Source organism: Triturus cristatus, chromosome 11 (genome assembly GCF_964204655.1).
Source record: "Triturus cristatus chromosome 11, aTriCri1.1, whole genome shotgun sequence".
NCBI lineage: Eukaryota > Metazoa > Chordata > Amphibia > Caudata > Salamandridae > Triturus > Triturus cristatus.
In genome coordinates, this window is record NC_140594.1 from 83,571,306 (window position 1) to 83,589,989 (window position 18,684).

Below are 18,684 nucleotides of genomic sequence, written 5' to 3' on the forward strand. Positions count from 1 at the left end.
AATCGGCTGTTACCGACCGGTATTAGGCTACCTACATATGGCCCTTTGTGAGGTCACTACCTGTGGTGTATTAAGGGGGAGGGGCAGTGTGTCTGAGCTCACTTCCGCTACCCCTGGCATTTTGGTGAATTGACATCCATGAAACAAACCCTGCTTTCAAAGGACTTTGAAATCATGCATTGTGAGACTGGGACTGCTACCCCTGCTTTGACATTTGGTACCCAACTACTAACCTTGTTACCACTGGTCTCGTGATGTCCGAGGTAATTGCCTACTCATCTCGTATCTCCTTAAGAGAGCCCAAGACCCTGTAGGTGGCCCTTAGGGCTGTGAGATTTCTGGGTAACCCTTGACATTGGAAGGTGTTAGTTGAATGAACTGGGTAATACTCCACGTTACTAATCGGTTCCTTTTAAAGGAGTACCTTTTCTTGCTCTAACCAGTCAAACAATTGAAGTTTAATGGTAACAGTTTGTGTTGGTTCCCAGGAGGTCAACAAAGGAGCTTAGAGTTCTAGGACTCTATTCATTAATGTCCTATGTTGCCCTCGAGGAGATGTATGTGAGAGGATGAAAGAAGATGCCAGGCAGAGCTTCTCCAGGATGCTGTGTACTGGGCAATGAGTGAGATGAACTTACTAGGCAGCATTTATTCTTGGTCCTTTAGGTGCATCAGTAAAATAGCTAAAGATTACAGATTATCCTTTTCAATAAATCATTGCACCGGTTAATAAAAGAGGTGATGGTTTGGGGCATTTCTACTCAGTGGGGCCTTGTATTAGCCAAGGTTGTGGGAAATTATTATCTCATTTTTATCTTGAGCTGGTCAGGAAGAGAGTTGAAGGTTCTAGGCATTTGTTTTCATTAGTATTGTCTCCTAGTTAGTATAGTCTCCTAGTTAGTAAAGGGGATGATGGTTCGAGTTTGCTCCTTTGGTTTCTGGTTGTTGGACAGTGAGGGTGGTGAACGAATTAGTTATTCCATTATGGTATCTTGTTACGTAACAAGTGGGTTATTGAAGGATCCAGAACTCTGCTCCTTCCGGGTCACTGACAAAGCTACAGATATAAGGTTAATTCTTTAACAAGTAACATTGCCCTTTAGGGATCAGGTAACCAGGAAATAATGGAGCCTGTGTTTATTTAACACATGGCCCATGTAACCAGGGAATAATGGAGCCTGTGTTTATTTAACACATGGCCCATAATGGAGCCTGTGTTTCTTTAACACATGGCCCATGTAACCAGGAAATAATGGAGCCTGTGTTTATTTAACACATGGCCCATAATGGAGCCTGTGTTTCTTTAACACATGGCCCATGTAACCAGGGAATAATGGAGCCTGTGTTTATTTAACACATGGCCCATAATGGAGCCTGTGTTTCTTTAACACATGGCCCATGTAACCAGGGAATAATGGAGCCTGTGTTTATTTAACACATGGCCCATGTAACCAGGGAATAATGGAGCCTGTGTTTATTTAACACATGGCCCATGTAACCAGGAAATAATGGAGCCTGTGTTTATTTAACACATGGCCCATAATGGAGCCTGTGTTTCTTTAACACATGGCCCATGTAACCAGGGAATAATGGAGCCTGTGTTTATTTAACACATGGCCCATAATGGAGCCTGTGTTTCTTTAACACATGGCCCATGTAACCAGGGAATAATGGAGCCTGTGTTTATTTAACACATGGCCCATGTAACCAGGGAATAATGGAGCCTGTGTTTATTTAACACATGGCCCATAATGGAGCCTGTGTTTCTTTAACACATGGCCCATGTAACCAGGGAATAATGGAGCCTGTGTTTATTTAACACATGGCCCATAATGGAGCCTGTGTTTCTTTAACACATGGCCCATGTAACCAGGGAATAATGGAGCCTGTGTTTATTTAACACATGGCCCATGTAACCAGGGAATAATGGAGCCTGTGTTTATTTAACACATGGCCCATAATGGAGCCTGTGTTTCTTTAACACATGGCCCATGTAACCAGGAAATAATGGAGCCTGTGTTTAACACATGGCCCATGTAACCAGGAAATACTGGAGCCTGTGTTTAACACATGGCCCATGTAACCAGGAAATACTGGAGCCTGTGTTTAACACATGGCCCATAATGGAGCCTGTATTTATTTAACACATGACCCATTTAACCAGGAAGTGAAGAAGCATGAGGTTATCATCTGACATGTAATAGTATGAGGGAGTGAGTCTGACATCAACAAGTAAACGATGTAACCATAAAGTGACATGTCTTCGGGTTCACAGGTGACCCTTCTTCTTGGTGCTTTGCAGCTAGGAAGAGCGGGAGGCTGAGGTTAACAAGAGACTCCTCTCTTGGAGTCAATGAAGCAGTGAGTCAAAGAGCGTGAGGCACATGCAGCTCTTTCACTTGATCAGATCTAAGCAGAAAGGGCTTTTAAACCTATTGAGTAACCATCGACCTGATCAGTAAGCTGCTGAGGATTATGGGTAATCTTTTTCTCTCTCCTTTTGTGTCGTAGCTGCACATTGTCCATCTGAACTCCAAGTACAAGAGCATTGCAGCTGCTAAAGCAGACCCGAACGGGCTGGCTGTCCTGGGGCTGCTGTTTAAGGTAAGTGGTGACGCAACACACTTGTGTGGATCTAGATACACGTCTAGGTGTGTTTACATCTTTGCGCGTTAGCGAGCGTTTCTATGTTTATTTGTGCTATTTGCTGCCGACCTCTCTGGCTTAAGATGGCGTGGACATCACCAGGAGACCACAACCATCAAACCACGTTGAGTAGCCACGTTTGCTGCCAGCCTCTCTGGCTTAAGAAGGCGTGGACATCACCAGGAGAACACAACCATCAAACCACGTTGAGTAGCCACGTTTGCTGCCAGCCTCTCTGGCTTAAGAAGGCGTGGACATCACCAGGAGAACACAACCATCAAACCACGTTGAGTAGCCACGTTTGCTGCCGACCTCTCTGGCTTAAGATGGCGTGGACATCACCAGGAGACCACAACCATCAAACCACGTTGAGTAGCCACGTTTGCTGCCGGCCTCTCTGGCTTAAGAAGGCGTGGACATCACCAGGAGAACACAACCATCAAACCACGTTGAGTAGCCACGTTTGCTGCCGGCCTCTCTGGCTTAAGAAGGCGTGGACATCACCAGGAGAACACAACCATCAAACCACGTTGAGTAGCCACGTTTGCTGCTGGCCTCTCTGGCTTAAGAAGGCGTGGACATCACCAGGAGAACACAACCATCAAACCACGTTGAGTAGCCACGTTTGCTGCCGGCCTCTCTGGCTTAAGAAGGCGTGGACATCACCAGGAGAACACAACCATCAAACCACGTTGAGTAGCCACGTTTGCTGCCGGCCTCTCTGGCTTAAGAAGGCGTGGACATCACCAGGAGAACACAACCATCAAACCACGTTGAGTAGCCACGTTTGCTGCCGGCCTCTCTGGCTTAAGAAGGTGTGGACATCACCAGGAGAACACAACCATCAAACCACGTTGAGTAGCCACGTTTGCTGCCGGCGTCTCTGGCTTAAGAAGGCGTGGACATCACCAGGAGAACACAGTCATCAAACCACGTTGAGTAGCCATGGTTGTAATTTAGCTCGATGGTTCACGGTACAGATTCATGGACGTTGATTCTACTAAAATGCCAGGTGTAGTGGAAGGGACACAACACACACTTTTACCTTAACGACATCACAGGAAGTGACATCATATGACCTTTGACCCTGCATTTTCCTAGGAAGTGATGTCACATGACCTTAACACTGATGATATCACAATAATTGATATCATTGAAGTTCCATAATAATAACTCATTTGACAGCTGTTTTAGATACCTTCTATATTACTCTGCTGGCACGATATGCCAGGGGAACATTACTTGTTTCTCTTCGTATCACTTGAAAAAAGATGTGTTTGTCTGAAGAGGCTACAGTGCCAAAAAACACAGAACAGACTCTGGGAGCCTAAATTATTTATACCGCAAACTGTATTGATGTTATAGGTCCCCAAGTGTGTACTGCATTGAGAAAAATATTTATAAATCACAGGGAGAGACAAAAACGAAATTTAAAAAACAATATTTGTTATGTGCACATGTATTAATTGATTTAGCCCCCGCATGCACACAACATACATTTAAAAGTTTGTTTTTACTTTCCTGAGATGCTAGTGAAGGTCCTTTCCAGCTCCTGGGGCTCCATTCATTATTACGCTAGAAGTGAACATCAGACTAGTGTTTACTATCAGTGTAATATTTTTTTTTTTTATTAAACAAGGAGGAGGAAGGCTCAACACGACTAGGTGTGAACAGCCCCTGTATTCTTGTCACAGATTTGCCGACCTCTAAAGCCAGGAATAGCAAGGTACTCACCAGGGGTCGCAGCTGCAACCCCAGACAACCTCTAAATGACATTCACGGATCAAGTGGGAGCCCAGGCCGGCCCAACCTCATCCTGGCCTCCTATAGGATCTCAGATAAAAGACATGCTAAAGACAGCAGCTTTGCTCATGCGAATTTAAGAATGATGAATGCTGCGAGTGTGGATTTACAGCATTGGTCTAATTTCTCTACCTATGTCGGCTTTCCTTTGCATTCCATATATCTCCAACCCCCCCCCTCCCCCCCCCCACTATATTTGATTTTGTTTGGAAAGTAAGCAGGAGGCCTGGCTGGTAAAGTAGGATTGCTTCCTAAGATCTGTCACCACGAGGGGAGACGCAGGTGAGCCCACCCATTCTCAGCCAGTCAACGCTGCCCTTAGTGGTGGCTCCGCACTCCATCACCAAAGGACCCCGGCCACTTAAAGCTCTTCAAGAAAAGGAACTCCACATCTGGGTTCTAGAGATAGATTATTATAACCAGCAGTTTCAGCCTCTGAAATCTGTCTCTTTAATGAGTGATTTAAGCTCTTATTAGGGTTATGTGCTACAATGCAGAATAATTCATTTGAAGAACCTGATTGGCTCATAAGACACATCATATGATTTTAATGAAATGTCTGGTGCAAGTACGAGTTGGAAAATTAAGAAACGGCTCAAGACACACTACCTTCTTGAGACCGCCCCACTTGCAGATGTTTGATTACTAGTCGTGCACCGGGTGTCTAAGTTGAGAGAAACAATGTAGCTCGATGAAACATAAAAAATATCTGAGCTGTTCCATATAATAGCCTCCTAGTTTATGGAAGGCCTTGTTAAATATTAGCGAGCCGAAACATGTTGGACTCATTTGGAATTAGACACAGGTTTTAGGTAGTCAGGTGGTTTTCAAAGGAATTAAACTTGTTTGTAAACCTCCTCATTTACTCTGATTTAGTTCAAGTTGTTTTCTTGGCCAATGACTCTACTGAACCCGAGCCAGGCTTTCGTGCCATTTAAAGAGCATCAACGCCATATGTAGCGCACTGATGTCTTATTGCGTTCTGTATGAATGCCTACTTTGACTTATGTTACATGTTTGACTGATGAGGGTGGCAGACACTTGCCATTAGGGTTGAAACGCTTATTATTATTCCCCTTGACTAAATATATACCCCATTGACTTTAAACCAACTGAACATTTAGTGGCATATGTATGAAGCCATTTTCCCGTTTGCAAATGGGCCGATTCTCAGAATTGGCTTGTTTGCGAATGGGAAAAAGCCTTTTGGGATGTATCATTCTAAAAGGCCCTCGCAATTTAGAGAATCGCAAAATTTGTGATTTCCTATTTTGCGAATGCATTTAGAGAATTGCAACTTGCGATTTCCTAAAAGCTATTCCAGTAGCCATCACAAATTGCGATATTACTGTAAGGAACTGCAAATTACCACCAACTTCAAATTGGTGGTAATTTGCGATTTCCTCTAAAAAAGCACTTTTTTCTTTTTTCAAAGTGCCATGTGGCACACATGCATGCCCTTAGGGCATGTATGTGCGCCACATGTGCACACAGGTACATTTCAGGGGTGCAACAGGGTATCCTTTGGGAACTCTTGAAATTGCGTGCGCAATTTCCGAGTACCTATTGTGTACTCGCAAATTGTGCATGTAATTCCCATTCATTCCTATGGGCCTCTTGGCCCATACAAATAAATGGGAAGCCATTCCTGATTTGCGACTCGCAGTTTGTGAGAAGCAAATAAGGAATGGGTAGGAATTGCTATTTTAAATGCAAAAACTACCTACATAGCAGTTTGCAAGTTTTTAATAGCCATTCGCAAAAAATCGCTATTAAGGACTCGCAAACCTGTTCTTTCATACATGTGCCCCTTATTGCCACGCGCTCCATTAATACACGATTCAGGTATAGTTGTTTTTCTGGCACTTGATTGTTTGCACGAAGTGTTACTTGTGACTTTATTTCATTGACATTGACTGGTGTAGCTATTCCATATTATGTTTCAGACATTTAGGGGCACATTCATCAAGTCATTTTCCATTTGCAGAATCGGCCCTTTTGCGAACGGAAAAAGGCTATTTCTAATGCATAAAAGGCTTGACATTTGCAATTCAGGTAATCTCAATTATTTGCGATTACCTAATTTGTTTAATGCATTTAGGGAATGGCGATACATGTAGCCTTTCCTAAATGCGAACTGTGCATTTAGGAAACGCAAATTACCAGCAACTTCACGTTTTTTGAAGTGCCATGTAGCGCACATGCTTTACATGTGCACACTTATCTTTTTTGGGGGGTGATTCAGGGGGCGGCCTTATGCCCCCGGCCACCCTTGGATTTGCATTCACAATTGGCGATCACAAATTTGGCAATCACAATTTGCGAATGCATTACCGTGCATTCCAGTGGGCATGTAGGCCCATGGGGATGATTGGCGTCACATTAGCAAACAATGATTAGCAACTTCAGAATCGTTATTAGCTAATGTTAAGGAATCGCAAATTAATTTGCGATTCCTACATGCGTAGCTTTTTGCTATTCCAAAATAACGATTCGGTATAAATCTCTATATTAGAATCGCAAAATGTATGCTTGATGCATGTGCCCCTTAATGTTTATTTGAGCCTGAAGTTGAATGAGGTATACTCTGTTGTTTCATGCTTAGAATTGTGAACCCAGCACAACTCCTTCACAGATAAGTGAATCCCATGGAACTATTGTTTTATACACCCAGGTTCCCTTTGAGGTATGGGTGTCCCCTCTCACATACATACAACACCCCTTCATTTGCTGCTCTTTAAGGAGATTAAAGACTCGAATCTTGGTGTGTTTCAAGCCCTGGGGCTTTGCATTCAACACTTTTGTACACTTAGTTTTTCCCTTTTTCAGGTACTTGTTAAAATGTAATTCAATCTCGTTTCAAAACTAAAGATAAAATGTAAAGGAAAAGTTGATGAACAAACAGCTGAAAAGCCTCTAGTCTTGGTTCATTGCTTAGAAAAATGTCCTATTTGTTAGGTGAATAATAGGATAAATTCTCTAGGGCCTCTATGTAACTATATATCTCACGAGAAAGCTTAGTGGGTTGAGAGCCAGTGGCAGAGATCTGAGCATCACATGTTTGAATATCAGATGGAAAGACTTACATTTCGCATTTTCAGAGGCTGATAAAAATAGCACCAATAATTTGGGGATTAATAACACCTGACACTAGTGTGAGGTCAGCTTGTTTTATTTGCATGGTAGGTGGACCAACAAAGCTGTTTTTAAGCTCTTTAGATAAGGTGTCCTTACGCAAGCTATTTCTTACTTGACATGGGGCATTTAGGAGTATGTTAAAATGTGCCCTGTTAACACTCCTTTGTGTACTGTTACATACATTTTTAGATTTAGCCCCAAGACAGCTAAAAGGGGAGTGAGATGGGCATATTTGGAGAATACTCCTATGCAATGAGTACTAACAGAAAGGACTGTGCCCTGTTTGCACTTTTGCTAACAAGGGGCAGAATGTTTCAGGGCTGATACAAAAATGCACGTAAGGGTACTAAAGAGTACTACAGAACTATGGGCCCGAGTCACAAACATAAACTTACACTTTTGTTTTAGCAATTCACAAAGTAATTTTCACGAGTATTATCTTTACGACTGCGAAGTCTCCGCACTTGTAAAGGAGAATCCACGCTTGAAAAGACAGGCCGTCGTAAAGAGGCTTCTTGTTAAATTCCTTTGTGACTTGCAAAAAATCGTAAACTTACACAAAAGTGTAAGTTTAACATTGTGAATCAGGACCAATGTTGTTACGCCCTCCAAAACGCCTTTGTAATAAGGGCCCTGGTTACTACTGCTGTCCAAGGGCCCTTGTTACTACTGCTGTCCAAGGGCCCTTGTTACTACTGCTGTCCAGTGGCCCTTGTTGTTCTTGCTGTCCAAGGGCCCTTGTTGTTCCTGCTGTCCAAGGTCCCTTGTTACTACTGTTGTCCAGTGGCCCTTGTTGCTTCTGCTGTCCAAGGGCCCTTGTTGTTCTTGCTGTCCAAGGGCCCTTGGTGCTCCTGCTGTCCAAGGGCCCTTGTTGCTACTGCTGTCCAAGGGCCCTTGTTGCTCCTGCTGTCCAAGGGCCCTCGTTGCTCCTGCTGTCCAAGGGCCCTTGTTGCTCCTGCTGTCCCAGGGCGCTCCTGCTGTCCAAGGGCCCCTGTTGCTCCTGCTGCCCAAGGGCCCTTGTTGCTCCTGCTGTCCAAGGGCCCTTGTTGCTCCTGCTGTCCAAGGGCCCTTGTTGCTCCTGCTGTCCAAGGGCACTCCGGCTGTCCAAGGGCCCCTGTTGCTCCTGCTGTCAAAGGGTTATTCTGTTGCTCCTGCTGTCCAAGGGCTCCTGTTGCTCCTGCTGTCCAAGGGCCCTTGTTGCTTCTGCTGCCCAAGGGCCCTTGTTGCTCCTGCTGTCCAAGGGCCCCTGTTGCTCCTGCTGTTCAAGGGCCCTTGTTACTCCTGCTGCCCAAGGACCCCTTTTGCTCCTGCTGTCCCAGGGCCCTTGTTGCTTCTGCTGTCCCAGGGCCCTTGTTGCTCCTGCTGTCCAAGGGCCCCTGTTGCTCCTGCTGTCCCAGGGCCCTTGTTGCTCCTGCTGTCCAAGGGCCCTTGTTGCTCCTGTTGTCCAAGGGCCCTTGTTGCTCCTGCTGTCCAAGGGCCCCTGTTGCTCCTGCTGTCCCAGGGCCCTTGTTGCTCCTGCTGTCCAAGGGCCCTTGTTGCTCCTGCTGTCCAAGGGCCCCTGTTGCTCCTGCTGTTCAAGGGCCCTTGTTACTCCTGCTGCCCAAGGACCCCTGTTGCTCCTGCTGTCCCAGGGCCCTTGTTGCTTCTGCTGTCCCAGGGCCCTTGTTGCTCCTGCTGTCCAAGGGCCCCTGTTGCTCCTGCTGTCCCAGGGCCCTTGTTGCTCCTGCTGTCCAAGGGCCCTTGTTGCTCCTGTTGTCCAAGGGCCCCTGTTGCTCCTGCTGTCCAAGGGCCCTTGTTGCTCCTGCTGTCCAAGGGCCCCTGTTGCTCCTGCTGTCCCAGGGCCCTTGTTGCTCCTGCTGTCCAAGGGCCCTTGTTGCTCCTGCTGCCCAAGGGCCCTTGTTGCTCCTGATGTCCAAGGGCCCCTGTTGCTCCTGCTGTTCAAGGGCCCTCGTTACTCCTGCTGCCCAAGGACCCCTGTTGCTCCTGCTGTCCCAGGGCCCTTGTTGCTTCTGCTGTCCCAGGGCCCTTGTTGCTCCTGCTGTCCAAGGGCCTCTGTTGCTCCTGCTGTCCCAGGGCCCTTGTTGCTCCTGCTGTCCAAGGGCCCTTGTTGCTCCTGTTGTCCAAGGGCCCCTGTTGCTCCTGCTGTCCCAGGGCCCTTGTTGCTCCTGCTGTCCAAGGGCCCCTGTTGCTCCTGCTGTTCAAGGGCCCTTGTTACTCCTGCTGCCCAAGGACCCCTGTTGCTCCTGCTGTCCCAGGGCCCTTGTTGCTTCTGCTGTCCCAGGGCCCTTGTTGCTCCTGTTGTCCAAGGGCCTCTGTTGCTCCTGCTGTCCCAGGGCCTCTGTTGCTCCTGCTGTCCAAGGGCCCTTGTTGCTCCTGTTGTCCAAGGGCCCCTGTTGCTCCTGCTATCCAAGGGCCCTTGTTGCTCCTGCTGTGGCTATGCACAGCTCGGGTAGGAGCTTCTGCTCGTGGCTCCGCAGACAGTGTCACAGGAAGTCACGGTGGTGCTAACTGTGCCTCGTCCACATTTACAGCAGATGCTGCTACCAGCCTCCATGTACTTGGTGCCCCTACTATATGCGTGCACCGTCACAGCTCGGAGCCGCCCATGTCCAAGGCCTCTGGGCGCTACTACAGCTGCAATCGCTTGTGCTGCACACACACAGAGTGATGGGCAAAGAGTCACAGATTGAGAGAGTGAGAGAGACAAACAAAAGAGATATAGACAGAGATGCAGACCGAGCAAGATGGATGGATGGATGCAAATAGATTATGGATAGTTGATGGATAGATAGAAATAGAAAGAGAGATATACAAATGGCGTCCCCTGTCTCCCTCTGTGGCTCTCCCAGTCTTTTTCTTTCTCTTTCACTCTTCGTCTATATGTATCTGTCTTTTTTTGTCTGTCTCCGCCTCACTTTCTGACTCTTTATCTAACTCTCTCCTTTCTCTCTCTCCCTATCTGTGCCCCTCCTTGTCTTTTTCTTCCTCTCCCTGACTCTCTCTTTGTATTCATTCGGGATTGCTGCCTTTCTCTGTCTTTGTGTTTCTCTCACCCTGTCTCTCTGTGTCTTTTACTGTCTTTCTTACATGTATGCCTTTCATCCTTTTCATTTTTTTCTCTTCCTCTCATCGCTCCCTCTCGCCTTCTTTGCCTGTCTCTGCCAATCTTAATCTCTCTCTACTTGTCTTACTCTGCCTCTCTCCATCTCTCTCTCACTGTATTTCTCTGCCTGTCCGTCGGTCTATTTCTCTTCCTTTCTGTCTCATTTCCTTTCCATGTTTTCCTCTCACTTTATCTTCCCATCTCTTCATCTTTTTGTTTTTTCATCGTCTTTCTCTTCCCTGTCTCCTCCTAACCTTCTATGTTTCTTTCTCACCCTGTCTTTCTATCCTTGTCTTTCTTTCTCTGCCACGGACTGTCTCTCTTTAGCTCTCTCTCTCTCTGCTCAACTCTTTCTGTGACTTTGTTTGTCTCTCCCTATTTCTCTTGCTGTTTGTCTCTCTCTTCCCATCTCTGTCGGTCTTTCTCTGTCTTCCTGCCCTGAGCGATTCTTAATGTCTAGCATAAACTTCAAAGTTTCAATGCCTTATGTTTGTGTAACGTGGGAACTGAACAGCTTAACTTTGGCTGAATCTGTGGGGAGCAGGAGAGTTTGTGTGGTTCTTTCTCTAGTTTCCTGCATGCACAGGGACAGAGCCAGGAGGGACCTTGTCATGAAGGGTGGAGCCAATGACGGCCTATACATTAGTATTGAAAAATGCTGCCCCCAAAGGGATAGGCAGAAGGAAGCAGGTGACAGTAAAGGGGTTCTGGCTCCCTTAATTGGCAGCCGCCTGCATTGATAGTGGGGTGGGATAAGCACTGGCCTCAGAGTGCTGAGAAAGATGGGGCCCCTAAAGGGGTGGTGCCCTGAGACCAGTAATTAGGAATCCTACATGAGAGGTGTGGCTTCTGTAATATTCAAGAGTGTGCCTTCTCCTGCAGGGCCCCTTTCTTTGCTCTGATCTGTCCACTCCCCTCGGGTCATCTGCTCTTCCTCCTCCTCCTCCTCCTCCTCCAGGCCCTCCTCCCCCTCTTCCTCTTCCTCCTCCTCTTCACCACTCTCCTGGCCCTCCTCATCGTGATGCTTCTTGAACGCTCCTGGCCCTGTCCTCTGCCTCTTCCTCCTACTACTCCTAACCCACCGCTCCTCCACTTGATAGTCGTTGTGGTTATCCTTCTAGTCCATTACTCTTGTGGGTCCTGACCCTCTGTGACTTGGTCCTCCCCATAATCCTAGTCCACCTCTGGCTCCTGGTCCACCTCCTGGTCCATGACCTCCTTCTGATCCTATGGTCTGCTGCCTGACCCTCCTCCTTCTTCTGCCTCCTCCTGGACCATCACCTCCTTCTGATCCTCTGGTCTGCTGCCTGAGCCTCCTCCTTCTACTGCTTCCTCCTGGTCCATGACCTCATTCTGATCCTGTGGTCTGCTGCCTGACCATCCTCCTTCTACTGCTTCCTCCTGGTCCATGACCTCCTTCTGATCCTATGGTCTGCTGCCTGACCCTCCTCCTTCTTCTGCCTCCTCCTGGTCCATCACCTCCTTCTGATCCTATGGTCTGCTGCCTGACCCTCCTCCTTCTACTGCTTCCTCCTGGTCCATGACCTCCTTCTGATCCTGTGGTCTGCTGCCTGACCCTCCTCCTTCTACTGCTTCCTCCTAGTCCATGACCTCCTTCTGATCCTATGGTCTGCTGCCTGACCCTCCTCCTTCTTCTGCCTCCTCCTGGTCCATCACCTCCTTCTGATCCTATGGTCTGCTGCCTGACCCTCCTCCTTCTTCTGCCTCCTCCTGGTCCATCACCTCCTTCTGATCCTGTGGTCTGCTGCCTGACCCTCCTCCTTCTTCTGCTTCCTCCTGGTCCATGACCTTCTTCTGATCCTGTGGTCTGCTGCCTGACCCTCCTCCTTCTTCTGCTTCCTCCTGGTCCATCACCTCCTTCTGATCCTATGGTCTGCTGCCTGACCCTCCTCCTTCTACTGCTTCCTCCTGGTCCTCCTCCTATTCTTGGTCCAATTCCTCAACCTCCTGGGGCCATATTACAATAAGTGCCCTGGGAGTGCAACAGGCGTTTGCACCCGCTTTGCGCGCCCCGTGGCACTTTGGTATTATAGAAGGGGGTACAGACGCTTGTGTGTCCCCTTCCATAATACCGATATCGCTGGCACACTTAAAGCGCCAGTGCTATCAACAGAGGGCGTTCCCTCATTTGCATAGGGGCGTGCCCTATGCCAATTCAGGGAATTCTGTTGACTCTGCGCCCATGCCATATTACAGGCACGGGCGCAGAGGCAAAGAAGCCCTCAGGAGGCGCACTGACTGTGCACCATTTAAAAGGTGGCGCACTGTTAAGGCGCCTCCTGAGAGCAACCCTCTGCAGGGGGTAAACGGGGTCCCATGGACCCCCCAGTCAGTGACTGCACCCGCCTGCAAGGGGATCTCTAACCCCCTTCTATGTGCAGGTGGGTGCCGCCTGTACTGTGAAAACACTGAGCGGCTGCTGTTTGTTTTCACATGAATGCGCTGACCCCAGGGCAGCACGAGTTTGCGGCTGCCATGGGGGCAGCGCATTCATCCTATAGGGCGCATTGTCATTCTTTGCGCCCGGCCCCTGGTCTTCATCCTGGCCTCAACTGGTCCTTCTGTTCCTAGTCCTCCTGCTCCTGGTCACCCTGCTCCCTTTGGTCCTGACTGTCCTATGTGACTCCAGGGTTTTCTTAAAGACACCTGTGTGGCCTCAGAGATACCCAGGTGGCCTTGGTGACACTAGGCGATGCTCTAAGTTTCTCTTCTAAGCTCAGAATCTTATCATTGTTGTTTCCTCTGTGCAGGTGGTGGAGACTGATAACACAAACTATAACTCCATAGTAGATGCCATGAAGAGCGTGTCGCTTGAAGGTAAGAATTTGGGAAACTAGTTCTATTGTTGCATACCGGCACATGCAGAGGCTCAAGAGACCATATCAATGATGACTGTGTGCTTTCCAACTTAAGGATAATGTAACATAACGTAAAATAATGTAATGTGACGGATGCATTTCAGTTCAGCTGAAGTTGAAAGGACCAGAAAGCAGAGTAGAAAATGTTCAATCAGGTGGTAGGATGGAACTGAAAGATAAGATATTGAATCATCGGAAATGAATAGAGATTTAGCAAGCAGCAAAGATGGAAAAAGTAAAACAGGAAATAATGTAGGGGCTAGCTACATTAACAAGATCCCGGTGGGGAGGCTTGGAGCATTAACAGAAGGAAGAGACAGGAACAGGACTGATGTTGATCCAAGAGTTGAATTTCTCAATTTGTAAGCAGAGCTGAGCTTGCACGCACTTTTCTATCAGTTTTGCCAGATTGGGAATGTTGCAGATAGGATGGAAGTTATTCAAATCAGAGCTGTCTGCATTAGGTTGTTTTAGGATGGGGGTTACCTGCACTGCTTTTAGGCAGTTGGGGATAGATTGATGGGCAAGATAGTCATACCAACAAGAAATTAAATGATTGGGCAACAAGTATAAGAAAAGATGAATGAGGTAAGGATCGAAAGTGATGGATACATTAAGGGCAGGAATTGATTGGAGGCCGGGGGCAATGATCCATTGAGATGCAATGATCGATGCGCAAGGCACCACAAAATGAGATCAGGAGCAAGCAGGGGTAGAAAGTGATGGGAGAGCCAAAGAGTGTCAGAAGCTATGCAAAGAAAGCAATGATGAAGACAAGCAGATGACACAACTCCTTCTGACAGGAAATGATGAGCAGCAAGGTACCGGAAGTAATGAAGTATCAGGAAGAAGAAATAGTGTTTAAGTCAGGGGCAAAACCTAATGGAAGAAAGGGGATTTAAAGTGGAGGAGCTATAGCATAAAGTGCTGGATATTCCAGAAATATTAAGAGATACATAAAAATGGACAGAAGTTGGTAGATGAGCCAAAATCAAGAAATAATGGAAGAGCTTGAAATGTAGAGCAACAGAGAACCCTGGCTTGGCACAGGAAGTAATAATCCAGTTGGGCACAAGAAATAATGGAATAGACATGGATAGGATGTGATGGTATAGTAAGAGACGGTAGGTAATGTTAGAAAAAGGGTCACAGTGTCAAAGAGAAGCAGGTGGCAAAAGTTAGCCGCAGGAAGTGATGGTGAAGACAACAATAGGAAGTGATGTAGTTGTCAACAACAGGAAGCAATGTCATGGTGGCAGCATTTTTAAAAAAAACATTAAAAAAAAAGATCAACAAAGCTCGCAGAAGAATATTTCTGACCAGCTTTCTTCATGCTAGGACTATCATGGTACCCAAGAGATGGACTATTGCCTTGGGTGATGGATGGATAGTCAGAGGGTGGATTTGTGATGTCATTGAAGTCCAGGAGCACCTGTACATAGGTACTACAAAGAAAAGATTTCTTAGCTATTCTTTGAAAGAATGTTTTTTAACATCTCTTGCTTTCACCTTTTCTAACCCCCTAACAAATCAGTTATGTGATGCCCCTGAAAATATGACACACAGAATTTGATTGACATTCTTTTGATCCAACGCGGAGCCACCATTTTCTTTGGTCGTGCTTTAGTGGTTCAATAGCCAGACCCTTTTTTAATCGGACAATGCAGCTGACGCGGAGTGGTTAGTTTCGCCCACATTGATTTTAAAGCACTGTGTGTTTGTTTTAATCTTGGAACTGTTCTGTGTTTTTTAAAATATCCAATTCTGAGGGGCTTGTCCCAGTTTTCCAACATGGCGGACGCGTTCTAGGTGAGCTCAAGCAGCCACCTCATAATCCTGCCTTATCCTTCCAGATTTTCGGCCATCCATCCCCTGACACCATTTTCTGAGTTGGAGGGGACGGAGAACTGGTGGGTGGAGCCCAGAATCGAAGGGGCAGAAGAGAAGATTTGACGTTCAGCCTCGCAATGCTAGGTTGGGCATCAGGGCAGCCCTGGCAGAGTTGGTGGCCATGTCGGGCCACGTCGAGTTGTTGAGTCTAGCGCCGCAGGACTAGCCCCACGGGCTCTCAGAGGTGGCCCGCTTGGGGCTAGATGGCCTGGCGCTGTTGGCGTCTGCCAGTCACGGAGACTGGGTGGCCTGGACCAGCGGCCCTCAGAACTGCAGCAGCCTAGTGGGCCCCCCAGACTGTGCTTAGTGGAGCCGCAACCACGCAATGTGCCACCATCCACCCGCCGGGCGCTGGAGAGGAGCGGCGATGCAGATGCTGAAGGGCCACTGTTGCAGGGATTCTGCAGAGTCACAGAACTATGCTTGAGATCATGGAACCTTAGTAGGCAGGGACTGAGTTTTCCTACCACCTGAGTACCCATGAGCCCGCGACCGACTAGCTATAGTGTCTCACTTGCCCTCCTACTCAATCACAGAAGAACAAGTGATTAGATACCCCAGAACACAACACTCCCGACCCTCTCAGGAATTGCAGTTGCAGGACACACCCTTTCACTCTCACACTTGTACTAGTCCGCAATAAGCAAATGATTATATATGAGAAGATCTCTGGGTGTTAGCAGCAGAGCCCGTACACTACATCTGCATCTCAAGTGCTGTCACGCTCTCTTCCCTAGAAAGATTCCTCTCCAAGTGTGTGTCCTACCTATCTGTGCATACTTATATGACAAAGTACATGTTACCAAACAACAACTGCATCTGTGCTTTTTGTCAGGGGGTTAGGGCCTGACCAGAACAGAATCACAAAGGGCATTGTTATTTGACCTTGTCTGTGTTGTTCATACTAAATCCCAGGAAAGAACAGAACGCAAAAACAATAGCATGTTCTGTGTAAAAGCAAAATGAATTTGTATAGAAACGTGTGCAAAGCAGAGGACAGTGTGCAACCTGCTCATGTCATTGCTAACATATGGAAAATGACAATGGCATATATGACACATATACACCACGAAGGAAGAAGCGGGTGTCCCAACCTTTCTTGCTGTCCGCGCCTGGATCGACTTGGGCGGCCCGATCTGGCCCGGCAGGCTGTGAATCACTGGCTGGAGTGGCTGAACGCGGCCTGCAGACGACACTTGAGGACTGTGGTAGCATACCAATGAGGTGACTCGGGTGTCCAACTACGTGCCCACTGCCTGGTGAGGAAACCATTAGGGGGAAGGGGTGGCATACTCCTGACTGTGGAAGCGGCCGGGCCAGGTCTCGGTGTGGTTTGCTGTCAGGGACGGCTCCTCTGTTCCTTGTCGTCCACAGCTGGTAGCCACCGCATGGCCCTCATCCATTGCGGGCCTGCCCACTACACTGTGGCCAAGATGACCCTGTACCCTTTGGCGGCTTGCATCCTTCCTGAGGGTACTCTCTGCAGACATCTTGGGCGGCAAGGCACCATACAGCCCCAGACCTTTGCTGTAGAGACCCTAGCCCCGACAATGACCAAAGATAAGCCCCCAGGCCCGCAACAAAACAGAGCACGATTGATCATTTTACTGGGGCTAGAGTGACAGGGTTTGATACTGGTGGGGCTCAAGGTAATACACCAGACAACACGGCGTTGTTAACTGCTATCACCCTGTCTCGTGACATGCTGGATGCGAAGATTGGGGCAGCTGGCTCTGAAGTAAGGCTGCTGCATCAAGATCTTCGAAAAGCAGTGGAGCACATTACTGAGGCTGAGACTCGTGTTTCTAATGGTGAAGATGTAGTTACCACGCTTCAGTAAAAAGCTAATACTGTCATGACAATGACCAAAGGGCTCACCGTGCGAGTGGAAGGTGCCGAAAGTCGGGCCCGCCACAACAACCTTCGCTTTGTGGGATTTCTGGAGGGGTGCGAGGATATTGGCAAGTTTCTTGTTCATTGGATTACTCAGTGGGTACCATCAGATTCCCTCTCCACAGAGCACTAGTAAAGAAATCCCCTCTCGGTGCCCGACCATGGCCTGTCATTCCCAGAATTCTTAACTTCCACGATCAAGACATAATCCTTAAACTGGCTAGAACTCAGGAAACATAACTATTTGAATCACACCATATCATGATATTTCCTGATTACACAAAAAATGGTTCAGCAGCCTCTGTGAATTTAAAATTCAATTGATGCTCCTATTCCCCGTCCGGCTGCGTGTGGCCGATTACTCCCGCACCCTGTTCTTTGGTACCCCGAGGAGGTATTCACTTGGGCGGACGAAGCAGTTACCATCAAGCCTCATACCCCGCCATTCCTTGACTCTTATTCATCCTCCATGGGCCTCTACAGTCAAGGAAGGTGGCCGCATTGAAAACCTGCATATCTAAGCATGTGGATGATGTTGGAAACAGCCCACTCCCACTCCGCAGGGTGGTGGTGGACTCCCCGAACACACTGTGGTAGCTTGGCTCGAGTGGTCAGGAAACAGGCACCGTGCTAAGCATACAATATACCCATACAATAACCATGCGTGCATCCGTTCCAAAAACGACTCTACACCGTAAAAATTATGAAAATATTCTTCTTTATCTTTTTCTCTTAGTTGCTGATTGGAAAAATAAATAAGTCAATCACAATATACAAATTTTAAATAGTGCAGGTCAAATAAATACTGTCTGGAGATTCAATAAATAGGGATGATCATAAATACAAGGGACATAAATATAAGTGCAGGTAATACAGGCAATTAAATATTCTGAGGCAATAAATACTGAACCAATAAATATTGTACACCAACAAGTCCTGTAGACCAATAAATATAGTGAAGCAATAAATAGGTTAACACAATAAATACAGTGCCCCCAATAAATAATTAAGAGTATACAGCAGCACTCATGTAATCAGATCACTTTTCAATTCCTAAGGGCTGATTTGGCCCAGGCACAGCTTGTAGGGTTGTGGAAGGCTTGAGGGGGGCTACTCCCTGGCTGAGACAAGGCTGAGGCCTAAACTGAGGTAGATCAAAGGGGGGAATACCAGTGCCCTGGCTTTCTCTCTCCACACCACCTCTCTAGGTTAGTCCCAGTTCACCCCAGGCACAGTCAGGTTGGTTTCAGCACCTCCCTAGCCCCTTAGAGCAGTCTCTCAGGTCTCCACAGGGCCTTAGGCGCCCTCTACTCCACTTACTGCCCTTTTTCT

General features: G+C 47.5%; 1 protein-coding gene across 2 annotated transcripts in view; it reads left to right on the forward strand.

Annotated features, from left to right (window-relative positions):
* The window catches only part of LOC146783286 (carbonic anhydrase 15-like), a 226,445-nt gene that overhangs the window by 192,361 nt on the left and 15,400 nt on the right, over window positions 1–18,684 (forward strand). Inside the window, exons 5-6 of one of the 2 annotated variants that reach the window (XM_085633834.1) lie at window positions 2,512–2,604; window positions 13,462–13,528. In XM_085633834.1, coding sequence (XP_085489960.1) covers window positions 2,512–2,604; window positions 13,462–13,528 — 160 coding nt within the window. The remainder of the gene's footprint in view (window positions 1–2,511; window positions 2,605–13,461; window positions 13,529–18,684) is intronic. The other variant, XM_085633835.1, reaches the window with a different exon arrangement.